General features: G+C 43.1%; 1 protein-coding gene across 1 annotated transcript; it reads left to right on the top strand.

Annotated features, from left to right (window-relative positions):
- Positions 1-749: 749 nt before the first annotated feature.
- On the top strand, positions 750-13,125 carry COX7A2L (cytochrome c oxidase subunit 7A2 like). The gene is made up of 3 exons (XM_020871328.2): positions 750-1,063; positions 11,144-11,275; positions 12,548-13,125. The coding sequence occupies exons 1-3, from the start codon at positions 992-994 to the stop codon at positions 12,686-12,688; spliced, it is 345 nt and encodes a 114-aa protein (XP_020726987.1). The 5' UTR covers positions 750-991; the 3' UTR covers positions 12,689-13,125.
- The last annotated feature ends 856 nt before the right edge of the window (positions 13,126-13,981 follow it).

The raw sequence follows: 13,981 nt of genomic DNA, 5'->3' as shown, positions 1-13,981 counted from the left end.
CCTTTTATACAGTATATTGCATGTAGTGGAGATTCTAAAGACATTTTAAAACTGAACTGGATACTACCAGAACTGAAAGGGGTAGTCCTGTTCTTTCAGGCTCAAGCTCCAGATTTTTCAAATATTTGGGCCACCTCTCCTCCACTCCCCACCTCATTTATCTCCAAGGGCAGAGCCCAGGGAAAGGATGAATAATCAGTTCCCATAAAGCTTAGGCAAGAGTAAAAATCAGTTCTGAGAACTGTGCAAAATTTATGTCCCTGTGCCTTAAGTTGAAAGGAAATGTAGATGTATTTCCTCTACATAAAGCTCAGGAGACTATCTTTATACATTGATATTATTGGGGCGAAACCCCAACAGCTTGCAGGAAGTGTTTCCAATTTTTCTTATTTGTTCCACACCGCTCCTAGATTGCCAGAGAAGCCTAGCTACAGGTGCATACTCCTGGGCCAACCGAGTGAGAGCTGGACGCTTCATGAGGTGACCTAGGTAGGGGAGGAGTTAAGATTGGTAAAGGTGGAGAACTGCCTGGAAGCTCGGGCTCTCAGGGAGGGAAGGCGGGTACTCTTCCCGCCCCGCCCCTGCCGCTCTAGGCCCCGCCCCACTCCCCGCCCCGAGCCCGTCCCCTCAACCCTGACCAGTCCCTCAGGCTCGGGCTAGGTCTGCGGTGCGCTTGCGCAGTTCTTAGGGCGTCCTGGCACTGCCCGACTCTGTTTAACGTGAGGAAAAGAAGGACGCTCGTACTTTCTGCACACCGTGCAACAGCGGCTTTCCGCCGTAGAGCTGGGTTTTGCCTTTTTGGCCCTGAGAACCGGCTTTTTGTCCCCTTACGTGGCTTAAGAGGGCACGTTTTCAGTTAGGCGGTTCCCGGGCAGCCCGCCTTTTGACGCAGGGTCCTTAGGCTGAGACTTCGGCCCACACCCGGGAAGGCGGGGTCCTTTTCTGGGGCAGTCGCGAGGGCAGTGGCTGCGGGAAGTCCACACGGGGCGTCATGTATTATAAGTTCAGTGGCTTCACGCAGAAATTGGCCGGAGCATGGGCTTCCGACGCCTATAGCCCTCAGGTAAGGGTCGTGCGGCGCCGGTTGGGACAGGAGAGGTAGCGGCCCGGCTCTCATGGTGCGCCTGGCAGTCCCGGCACCCGAGCCGGGCGAGGCTTCTGCCTCGGTTTTCTTGGCCCTTCATCTCTTCTCACCCACTTGCCGCAGCCATGGAGCTCCTAATTCTGTAGCTGCTCCCCTGGCTAGCTGGTGTCTGGTGTGGAAGTTGTGCTTCTCACTCAGTAGGAGTCAAGGTGACTCCCGAGGTCGTTGTTTATGGGTCGTGGGGGTGGCTCGTGGGGCCAGAATGGGACCCGACAGAGTCCGAAGTTTGGCCCTGCCCTTTTAAAGGAGAACCAGCCTTTCAGGCTCCTCAGTGTTGCATTGGCACTGTCCTGCTGCAGCCTAAAACGCAGGTTCATCCATTCAGCAGGTTTGGGAGCTGGGGTGACGGCAACAACGGAAGCCATAAGGACAGGAGGGGCTGTGTGATCAGAATTAGGACACTTAGTTAATTCACACGTTTGGGTGAGTCTTCGTAGTTACGTGCAAAGAGCTGACATTTTCCCAGCTGTAAAGTGGTTGACGGTTGCTTTTGAATGGTTCGAAAAGTATTGCGATTTCGCTCAGAAATTTTGCCTGAGCGAATTGAAGGATCAGTCTCCAGCTTATAGTGTAGAGGTGAAGGACTTTTAGAGTCCCAGATTCTTAATTTAGGCTCAGGTCTTGGTTTAGCTGCTTTCACTTTATGACCTTGACCAAATCAATTCATTGTGAGCTCAGTTTTCTCTAGAGCAGCTGTAATACAGATTAAATGAGGTGTGTGTCAAGTGACTAGCAATCGTTGGCAGGTGGCTGTTACTGGATAAGCTGTTCTCTAGAAACTAGGTCTGAGATACCATCATTTTCATTCCTCATCCTCAGAGTAGGTAGGCAAGTGTTGATGAGATATGCATTTGGAAAACTGGATAGAACCATAAGGGCCCCAGGTGGGATGTAGAGAATGCTCTATCCTTACCTCCTCCTCATTCTGTGAAACACTGCAACTTGCTCAAGGGAGAGATGTTTAAGAATGATTTCAATCTAGGAATAGATAACACTGTTAATGGGGCTTCCCTGGTGGCTCAGCCCTAGAGAGTCTGTCTGCAATGTAGGAGACCCTGGTTGAATCCCTGGGTCAGGAAGATCCCCTGGAGAATGAAATGGCAACCCACTCCAGTATTCTTGCCTGGAAAATTCCATAGACAGAGGAGCCAGGCCGCCTGCAGTCCATGTGGTGCAAGAGTTGGACACCAATTAGCGACTAAACCGCCACAGGATAGGGAGGGCAAGAAAAAGGGCAAGTTTTTTTGGGTTGTGGGATTGGGGAGTAAGGGTCCAGATTGAGCTCATGATAATATGTTGTGTCTGGTTGCAGCTGGGTTTATGAATATGAAGTTTAATAGATCTAGGTGTCTTTAGCCCGTAGGTGGTAGTAGAAGCTTTGGTGGGAGAGATTATCCAGGGAGCACATTAGGAAAGAAAGATGTAGTTTTGATCAGATTGCAGAAACATGAAGGGTGAGTGGAGGGTGAAATTTTATAAAAAAAAAAAAAATTGGGGATTGGAAGGAATTGACAAAATGACTGGCTTTGCAGATTATAAGAAATAACCATTTCTATTCATATTGGCTTCTGTAAAGCAAATACTCTTCTGTTGTATTTTTCAGCAGGTGGATCTTAAAATGTTACAGTTTGAGTTTTGACAAACACACTGTGTAACCCACACTTACAAACATATATAACATTACATCACTCCCAGGAAGTTCCTTTTTATTCTTGCCCTGTCAGTCCCTGTCCATCTTCCTATTCTTTTTTATATCACTAGATATAGTTTTGCCTGTTTTTGAATTTCATATAAATGGAACCACACAGTACTGTTTTGTATAAGCCTCTAATTTATCAGTATTTTTGAAGTTCATTCATGTTACATGTATTCCTTTTATTGTAGTACAGAATTTCATTGTATGAATATATCACAGTTGATCTTTTCCAGTAGAATTTCTTTTAATAGAGTTTTAGCATAATTTAGATTTTTTTGTTGTTGTTTTTTAGTCGCTAAGTTGTGTCTGACTCTTTGCAGCCTCATGAACCGCAGCACACCAGGCTTCCCTGTCCTTCACTGTCTCTTGGAGTTTGCTAAAACTCATGTCCATTGGATCGGTGATGCCATCCAACCATCTCATCCTCTCGCCCTCTTCTCCTGCCCTCCGTCTTCCCTACCATCAGGGTCTTTTCCAATGAAAAGATGCATTCTTTTACAATGCATCAGGTGGCATTGTATTGGAGCTTCAGCTTCACCACCAGTCCTTCCAATGAATATTCAGGGTTGGTTTCCTTTAGGATTGACAGGTTTGATCTCCTTGCTGTCCACAGGACTCTCTTACCTAGTAAGAAACTGTGAAATTTTAAACTAAAACTGACAATCCTGAAATTAAATTAGCACTTTGAGCAGATATTACCCCAAGATGCATTTGGTACAGATAAGGACTTCAGAGTTCTAGCATTACTTGAATTGGTGTTTCTCTTGAGAATTTGAACTTCTTAGTTTCTTAAGGATTTCTTAAGTTATGTTGAAAGAAACAATATTGTGAGGGTTTATATGAATTGTAGACTTCAGAGTGATTGTTACAGATATCCCCAAACCAAGTATTCTGACTTTGGTTATTAGGAGTACTTCAATTTTTCCTTTCTTGAAAACACTTAAGGTGTAAAATTTTGTAAATGTAAGTTGATGTTTGTAATTTTCAGTGTTATGTAAAGTGAATAATATGCATTGAGTAACCTAATAATAGAAAAGCTAGTTCTCTGACAAAAAAAGTACAGGTAGATTTTTAAGTCAACATGATGGCAAGTGATTGTGGGGAGGGTATTTTCCAGTGGTTGAGTGAAAAGCCTTTTCCCTACTTCTCTGTGTCCTGTGTCAAAAATAGAGGCCAATAAGCATTTGGAAAGATATGCTTTTAATATCATAAGTCATTAGGGAAATGAAAATCAAAACCATAATGAGATTCCTCTTCACACCTGCTGTAAAAGAAGAAAAAAAAAGACAGCAGAATGTGAGAATGTGAAGAAACTGGAACCCTACTACATTGTGGTGGGAATGTACAATTGTACAGCCTCTTTGGAAAACAGTTTGGCATTTTCTAAAACAGTGAAGCATAATTTTACCATATGATCCAGCAGTTCTTCTCATTAAGATGGTAGGATATTCTAGGTTAAGGGAATTGCGAGAATGAAGGGGAAGAGGGGGGCTGCAAGGGAATCATTGGGTAGGTCGTTTTGGCTGTTCTGGATGGAGGTAGAACGTGATGGAAGGACTTTTGTGAGACAGGAATTTACAAAGCAACTGGATGTGGAAAGTTGTGGTCGAGTCTTGTCCAGAGGTTGAAACAAGGGCATGCGTCTTCCCTTTAGTTTCACGAAAGGTTGATGATGACGGAGTGTGTATCATGATCAGAGCTGTGTTTGAAAAGATACTCTGACTGGGAGAGACCAGTGCCAGGGATGCCTGTTACAGAAGAGTTCGGAGTCTTCTCAGTAAGAGTAGAGGGAGAATCAGAGGTCTGGAGGATGAGTACTTAGCACCCGCTGAAGGAGATTTTGGAAATGAGGAAGGAGGACTTCAGGATGACTGGGTAATGGAAGAATGGCAGTGCTTTCCACAGAAACAGGGATGTTTCTGTGAGAAACACCTGGGTGAATTTTGAACATTCTGGGTGTGAAGTCTCCAGGAAATGGTGGTGATACCTAGCTGGCAGTTAGAAATGGAGGACTCGATCACTGCGGATTGAAACTTATTTGTGGTCCTAAATCAGAATGAAAGCACTCCTAGGTTTCTGTCATTTAAAAATTAAAAAATTTTTGGAATACTCTTATTTCTCCACCTTCTTCCTCTTCTTCAAACCTAAAAGATAAAAGGAAAACTTTGGGCCAGTCAGTTTTGAGGTGAAAAAAAATCATACTTGCTTTTTAAAAGCATTTGGTAAGCCAGAAAGATAAAGACCATTACAGTATACTAACACATATATATGGAATTTAGAAAGATGGTAACGATAACCCTATATGCAAAACAGAAAAAGAGACACAGATGTATAGAACAGACTTTTGGACTCTGTGGGAGAAGGCGAGGGTGGGATGTTTCAAGAGAACAGCATCGAAACATGTATATTACCTAGGGTGAAACAGATCACCAGCCCAGGTTGGATGCATGAGACAAGTGCTTGGACCTGGTGCACTGGGAAGACCCAGAGGGATCAGGCGGAGAGGGAGGTGGGAGGGGGGATCGGGATGGGGAACACATGTAAATCCATGACTAATTCATGTCAATGTATGACAAAACCCACTACAATGTTGTAAAGTAATTAGCCTCCAACTAATAAAAAAAAATAAAATAAGAAAAGAAAAAAAAAGTAAAGCTAAAATAGACTAGGAAGAACTCAGCTATGAAATGTGGTAACAGGTGAATAGCTCTTCATCAGTTTTAGAAGTAGTGATTGTGTATGTAAATAGCTGAGATTCGATACTAAGCAAAAGCTGTACTTGGTCACCAGTCCGCTTATTTTAAGAACAGCTTTCAGTTTTCTTGTTGCTCTGGTCTGTGTGGGAGGCTCTACCATCAAGTGCTAATTTTCATGACTTTGGTTCTGAAACATGCAAGTTTACACTGCATTGAAACTGCAGGCTTCCTTGGTTTATTAGTACATTCAACAAATATTTACTAAATGTGCTCTGTGCCAGTTGCTTTTCTCAGTCTTAGGAAGTAAGAAAAGTGAACAAAATATGCCTAAATTCTGCCCTCATGGGGCTTCCATTGCAGTAGAGAGAGTGATAGTGTGTTAGATGGTCATAGTGCTATGGAGAAAAATAAGGCAGGGAAGGGGAGAGATGGAGCAGGACATGCAGTGTTTAAAGATGGTGGTAAGGGGAGGTCTCACTGAGAAGGCGACATGAGGTGAGGGTGCATGCCATGTAATCACCTGGAGAGAGCTTTCTAGGCAGAGGGAACATGCCTAGGGCTTGGGAGGTGTAAAGGGCTTTTCCGGAATTCTGGGGAGGAGAACGAGGATGGTGTAAAGTGGGGGGATGGTGAGGGGTGCATCTCATGGGGTTCTGAATGTCCTTTCAAGTACATTGAGCTTTTCTCAGGGGGATTGGAGGCCTTTGGGAGGCTTTGAGTTAAGTAGTGACAACCTCTGTTTTAACACCATTACTGGTTGCTGCATTAAGAGTGGACTGCAAGGCAGGAAAGATGGCATGGAAGCAGGGTGAGCACTTAGGAGGCTGTTGTAAAAACCTAGGAGTTTGGACCAGGATGTGGATTGGTGAAGATAGGTGAGAAGTGGTCAGGTTCTAAATATAATTTGAGTGCAGAACCAAAAGTATTTTCAGACGTGTGAGTGAACGGTGTGAAGAACAGTTTCACGGTTGTTGGCCCAAGCACTGGAAGGATGGTGGTGTCATTTATTGAGAGGAGGAGGGCGCATTGGAGGCTCATAATTCTTCTAGGCTGGGGCAGCCATAGCCCTGCAAGAGACGGAGGTGAAGGGATTTGCTGTAGGTCCCTTCCTGTAAATACAGCTTCCTGGTCTGCTCTTGAGAACCCTAGCGCTAGTCTTACCTAGCTGCCTTGAGACACTGGCAACATGAGTGCCCTTCAGTAGTTGGGAGGTTTAATGATGGGTAGGGTGAAGTACTTACCATTCTTTTTGCCTTTGGGGCCAAGACAGCTTATTATTGATAGTATGGTTTAATGAACATGTGTGGGTTTGAACCTCATCTTACTTACAGTGTTTCTGAGCTTCGTTTTAATCATCTGTTATTTGGGCTGATAATACTTAATTTATGGGGTTGATGTGAAGAGTAAATTTAGTTATCAAGATTGTATAAGAACCTGAAAAGGCGCTTATTACAAGTGAGAAAAGCAGAATGTGGGGTTTTGCACTGTGACTATAAAGATTAAAATATGCTTATGAAAAACAGATTGGAGGAGAATATACATTTGACAGTAAAATTTCAAGCCATTTTGGAAGTTGCGTTGTATGCTGCTGCTGCTAAGTCACTTCAGTCGTGTCTGACTGTGCGACCCCACAGACGACAGCCCACCAGGCTCCCCCGTCCCTGGGATTCTCCAGGCAAGAACACTGGAGTGGGGTGCCATTTCCTTCTCCAGTGCATAAAAGTGAAAAGTGAAAGTGAGGTTGTTCAGTCGTGTCCGACTCTTAGCGACCCCATGGACCGCAGCCCAGCAGGCTTCTCCGTCCCTGGGATTCTCCAGGCAAGAGGACTGGAGTGGGGTGCCATTGCCTTCTCCAGTGCAGGAAAATGAAAAGTGAAAGTGAGGTCGCTCAGTGACTCTTAGTGACCCCATGGACTGCAGGCCAGCAGGCTCCCCGTCCCTGGGGCTCTCCAGGTGAGAGGACTGGAGTGGCTGCCATCGCCTTCTCTGTGCTTGGTATGAAGTGTTTTAAAATGTTTGCATTTCGAGGGGAAGTGATCATTAGGAGAAAACACAGAGAGTTCATAGAATGGTAAAGGAACGTCTCATCTCTAGCTTAAAGAGAGATCTTTTCTATAGCCTTGTTATCTCAGTAGTTGGAACTCCTGTTCTATCTCTGACTCCTGAGTCTCTGAGTGTGTTATAGGCCAGATGTAGACCAGCAGCAAGCAGGCTTTCTCTTTAAGCGCTGTTTTTGAGCAGTAGTTGACGGGAGGTAGCACAGGCAGGTAGTGCTTAAATGCCAGGGCTTTGGGCTTGAGTCTCCACACTTGGGCCTTTTTTTTTTTAAATTTATTTCTTTTGGCTGTGCTGGCTCTTCACTGTTGCTCGGGCTTTTCTCTAGTTGCGGTGATGGGCTACTCTCTAGTTCCGGTGTGTGGCTTCTCATTGCGGTGCCTTCTTCTGTTGTGGCGCACAGGCTCTAGGGTGTGTGGGCTTCCGTGGTGTGGAGCACAGGCTTCAGTAGCTGTGGCACCCTGGCTAGGTGCTCCTGGGCGTGAGGGATCTGCCCAGACCAGGGATCAAACCCACGTCTGCTGCATTGGCAGGCAGATTCTTTATCACTGAGTCACCAGGGAAGCCCTAGGTCTGTGTTTTTGTTATGTGTTCTCAGGCAAGTTACCCTTTCTGATCCAGTTTTCTTCTCTGTAAAAAGGGAAAGGTAACGTCTTACTAAGATTGCTGTCAGGATTAAATGGAATTATGCATATGAAATTCTTAACGTGATGCTGGGCACATAACAGGAGCTTAGTAGATATTAGCTGTTATTATTCCGTAACATTAATATCTGTAATGGCAGAGATTGTGTCTTATTCATTATGTATTTTCATTACAGAGTAAGTCCTCAGTAAAATATGTTGAATGCGTGAAAGCAGGACAGAAAAAAAGGCCATGATTCATTCCCATTTATGGGATCCTGTCGGAAGAAATAGAAGCCAAGTTTACTTTAATACCTTCTGTTGCTCTGTTGATCCCAGTGCTTGCTGGGCAGAAGTAACGCTGTGATCTTTAGGTCTCTTGTTAATTATAGATAAAGTTAGAATTTTTTTTTTGAAGAGGTTAAGAAAAGTCTGACAACTCTGTTAATTTGAGCAAAAGGTTTTCTTTTTCATCTGTGAAAAGGAAGGGCTGAACTTGAACTTTGCTTTCTAACTTTAAGATTTTATTTTTCTGAGTTCGAATTTAATATGAAAGGGTTAAAAAAAGGAGTTCCTTAATGTGACCCTTAAGTTCCTTAATATCATCTGCAGGTTATTTTGGAGAATCATTTATCTGCCACTGTAGGTTATTCCATCAGATAGAAACCCAGAGTTACCCTTAGGTTCCTTTTTTAAAAAACAGTTTTCTTGAGATATAATCCACATATCATACATTCACTCATTTTAAAGTGTACAATTAAATGGTTTTAGTGTATTCACAGAGAACATGCAATCATTACCCTGTTAATTTTAGAGCATTTTTTATCACCTTAGAAAGAAAGCTATATCAGCCATCACCAGCCTCTTCCTTAGCACCCTCCCTCCCATCCCTAGTTCAGTTCAGTTCAGTCGCTCAGTCGTGTCCGACTCTTTGCGACCCCATGAATCACAGCACGCCAGGCCTCTCTGTCCATCACCAACTCCCAGAGTTTACTCAAACTCATGCCCATCGAGTCGGTGATGCCATCCAGCCATCTCATCCTCTGTCGTCCCCTTCTCCTCCTGCCCCCAATCCCTCCCAGCATCAGGGTCTTTTCCAATGAGTCAACTCTTCGCATGAGGTGGCCAAAGTACTGGAGCTTCAGCTTCAGCATCAGTCCTTCCAGTGAGCACCCAGGACTGATCTCCTTCAGGATGGACTGGTTGGATCTCCTTGCAGTCCAAGGGACTCTCAAGAGTCTTCTCCAACACCACAGTTCAAAAGCATCAATTTTTCGGTGCTCAGCTTTCTTCACAGTCCAACTCTCACATCCATACACGACCACTGGAAAAACCATAGCCTTGACCAGACGGACCTTTGTTGACAAAGTAATGTCTCTGCTCTTTAATATGCTATCTAGATTGGTCATAACTTTCCTTACAAGGAGTAAGTGTCTTTTAATTTCATGGCTGCAGTCACCATCCACAGTGATTTTGGAGCCCCCCAAAATGAAGTCTGACACTGTTTCCACTGTCTGCCCATCTATTTTCCATGAGGTGATGGGACCAGATGCCATGATCTTAGTTTTCTGAATGTTAAGATTTAAGCCAACTTTTTCACTCTCCTCTTTTACTTTCATCAATCCCTAAGTAACCACTAATTTACTGTCTCTGTAAATATCCCTATTCAGGACTTTCATATGAATGGGATCATAAAATTTGTGATCTTTTGTGACTGATTACTTCTCCTCAGTGTACTGTTTTTAAGGTTTATCCATATTGCAGCATGTATCAGTACTTCATTTCTCTCCCCCTCCCAGGTTCTTTTTATCAGTAAGACTGTGTGTTGTTCCTTTATCCGTTCATGTGGCTGGAGGAGCGGTTGCCTCCTCACATCTCATTCAGCTTACGTTTATTGACTACTGCTGTGTACCAGACACCACCTTAGGCGCGTACTGCTTCACCAGTCCACTCTGCATTTGTCATCAGCATGTCACACATGAGAACACCGAGGTTTTCTTTTTTGTTTTTACTATATGTATGCGTGTGTGTGTGTATATTTAAAGATTTATTTATTTATTTTTGGCTACACTGGGTCTCCCTTGCTGCGTGGGCTTTCTCTAGTGTGGCAAGTGGGGCTAGTCTTGGTTGCGGTGTGTGGGCTATTGCGATGGCTTCTCTCATGGAGCACAGGCTCTAGGCACACGGGCTTCAGTGGTTGTGGCTCTGGGGCTCTAGAGGGCAGGCCCAGTGGTTGTGGTACGCCGGCTTAATTGCTCCATGGCGTGTGGAATCTTCCCAGGCCAGGGATCGAACCCGTGTCCCTTGCATTGCAAGGCAATTTCTTAACCACTGGATCACCAGGGAAGCCCCGAGATATGTTTTATAACTTATGGATTTATTAATGCCAGAAAGTTCAGTTACTCTAATTGTTTTGTTTCCTGGTCCTGAAAGATAGCTCTCGTCTCCTTACAAGCTCTTCCAAATTGAGATATTTCTTTACTGTGTGTCTGCAAAGTTTCTGAAGTCCACTTCAGGGATCGAGATATTGGTACACCTACTCACTCAGAGGAGAAAAGGAAAGGCGAGGTTTCTTTTGAAATTTAACTCAAGGTTCATACAGATTGTAACTGTTTTACTGGTTGGATGAGAAGACAGACAGGATGGGTATATCTGGATGCCCAGTTTGGGCCTTCGTTGTGGTTTGCTTCTCTTCCATCCCCTTCCTCTATCTTCACAGACGAGAGAGTTCTTGACTGTATTTGCTCTGGGAAAGTGGGCCAGGGTGTTGTGTTCAAAGTTTAAGGACTTTAAATGCTATATGACGTGGAGATGGAGATACTTTCCTTCTCGCTGTGTGGTGCCCTGCTCCAGACAGCCTGTTCGTGGAAAGGTTTGTTCACAGGCCCAGATACACTTGAAACTTGACCAATTTCCTTTTTTCCTGCAGGGATTAAAGCCTGTTGTTTCCACAGAAGCACCGCCTATCATATTTGCCACACCAACTAAACTGAGCTCCAGTTCTATTGCATATGATTATGCTGGGAAAAACACAGTTCCAGAGCTGCAGAAGTTTTTCCAGGTCAGAGAAGACACTCCTAAGAACAGTGAAGGCTGTGAAATGATAGGCTTAAAAAACCCTTTGAAACTGAGTCTCAGTCTACTTTGCTCCTCACTCGCCTGTTTTCCCTTAAATAAAATTCTCTGTATTTTAGTTTGAGCCATTAAGTGGTAGAACTTTGTGTAGAAAGAAACTGATAAAAGAAGGGAGGATGAGTAATTTTCCCATCAATATTTGAGGGTGTACAGATTTTTAAATTGCATATGTAGCTGTTGATCATCCACTGGATGGAGGAAGCAATAACGTATATAATGTATAATAGCATTGTGAATTATCCAGTATATCTTTGGCTTTGTGACACATGCAGTGACTTTAGGCAATGTTTTCTTTTAATAGTTTTTTGCTTGCTTGATACTAAAATTCACCGAACTATTGGTAGAAGTGGAGAAGTCTCTCTTGGGTTTGCTGATTAGCAGAGAGAAGCTAGGATTGGATTTTAAAATATTATTAATGTTAATCTCCATGCACTTAATTGAGAGGTCAGTGACTCGACTGTATTTCAGGCATGTGGGAGTGGCAGTAGCTGTTACTGCTGTCGCTGGAAGGTAGCTTCCTCTTCCTCAAAAATATGTTCAGATTTAGGACCAGCTTGAGAACTTTTGATCATTTTATTCTTTTTTTATCTGAGAAGTAAGACTTGGGCATTTGGGGTCTTGAGTTGGGGTGGGGAGGGATTTTTGAGACTGTGCAAAACAATGGATTAAATATCTTATGGAATTTTGTTATTAAATAGGGGTTTAGCAGTTTTACAGAAGGAAGGCAGTTGAATACAAAATGGCCTTGAACCGATTAATTGACCAGGTGTGCTCAGACTGCATCCACTAATGATCAGAAGTCAGATTAGATGTAAAGCATCTCTTATGCTCGCAAGCCTATAATTGGCTGCTGATTACCTTTGCCTTAAAAGAGTCACCAGTGCTCCTTCTGTGATTAAGCAGTATGTGATAAATTCCTTAGAAATTTGGAATTTGTTGCATGCTTATTTCTGAGACTGCATTTTGGAGAATGATTTTTGACTTACAGACTGCATTTGACTTCAGCTGCATTTGACTTCAGCTGCATTTGTAAGAAAATATACCAAGTGTTTTAGTTCACATTCTAGTAGATTTGGGCTTTTTCCACTGCAGCAGGTTGGTGGGTTAATTATAAAGTAGAGGCCTTTGTTCTATACCAGCCTAAATTGTGAAAATCTTTTTCTTATCAACTATGTCCTTGATAATCCTCTCTTTCTAGAAATCTGACGGTGTGCCTATCCACCTGAAACGAGGCCGGCCTGACCAAATGCTGTACCGGACCACCATGGCGCTGACAGTGGGAGGGACCATCTACTGCCTGATCGCCCTCTACATGGCCTCACGGCCCAGAAACAAATGAGTAGGCTGCGGAGGACTGGTGTGCTTGTCGGCATAAATCCTTTGAATTTTCGTTTTTCATTATTTCTGTAATTTTTTTGTTTTTTACTTGAATGTCCCACTTAACATTCTTAAAGAAGAGCAGAAAGATATGAAGACAATATTTTGGTTTGTTACGAAAATGCACGTGGCCTGCCAGAGCTCATTCAGCAGTTAAAACGGCTGAATTGTTTAAAGAAATGACGTTGCTCCCTGCATTTGGGCTCCTAATTTCCCTGGAGCTTCTGAATGAAGGCTGCACACAGGCTCATTAGCGGCCATCTGTGCTGAGGTCCTTGGGGACTTATGGTGGCATATTGAACATGGGGTGGGGCAGCCTTTCTGGATTAGGATGTGACTGAGGAAGGAAGATAGAAGCTCAGGCCAGGCACATGAAAATGTTAGCCACTTTGGGTACTTTTCTATCTTGCAGTTCAATGTTAATAGGAATTATTTGCAGCCTGCTTCCATTCGTCGGGCAGTTTGTTTCAAAGGGTTATTTGCGTCATCTCAGATCTTCAGTGAAATTTTATGTGTAATTGTTATGTATTTATTCCACCATGGGAACAGAGAACGCCTGTTTAGTGTTGCACTTTAGACCAATGTCTGTTTTATTAATACAGCTGTGACACAGATTCTCCTTTACCTTTTAAAAATGTTATGGCTTTGAATTGTGATTTATTTTAATTGTGGAATAAATACATGAATGAAAAAAATCTCAAGTTTGAAGTCCTTTTAAATAAGTTTTCAAAGTACTTTCAGAAAAACATCAGAGGCATCTTATACCCGAGTCTAATTTCTTTCTTTTTAATTAGACACCAGATAATCTTTACAAAATGGTTCCTCAAAGTCAAGTAACAGGAGGCAAATGGCACGTTGATGATTACCATATGGTTCCTTACAAGAAGCTGCCTGACTCTTGTGAAATGTGCGTGTAACACACAGTTCATTTAGACAGTAATTTCCTGTGCTGTCACAATTGGTAGACTTCACATGCTCTATATTAATGCTGGAAAAGGTGGAATTTTATTACTATAAAGTCGTGGTCTGTCTTTTGCCATAGCAAAGAACAGTGACCTCTTACTGAAGATAAAATGCGGCTTATAAAAACACTCAATATTATTCTCACAGGCTAGGAAACTCTTATTTGTCTCTACAAGTCTAAACTTCCCTGATATTTCCTTGAAGTTTCTATTTTGAAATATTTCAGACTACAGAAAGATTGTAAGAATGGCACAATACGCACCTGTCTGTACACATCTTCACTTAGATCAAA

The sequence above is a fragment of the Odocoileus virginianus genome, chromosome 2 (assembly GCF_023699985.2).
Source record: "Odocoileus virginianus isolate 20LAN1187 ecotype Illinois chromosome 2, Ovbor_1.2, whole genome shotgun sequence".
In the NCBI taxonomy this organism is placed as follows: Eukaryota; Metazoa; Chordata; class Mammalia; order Artiodactyla; family Cervidae; genus Odocoileus; species Odocoileus virginianus.
Note: the sequence above shows the minus strand (reverse complement) of the source record. Positions and strands in the feature narration are given on the sequence as shown.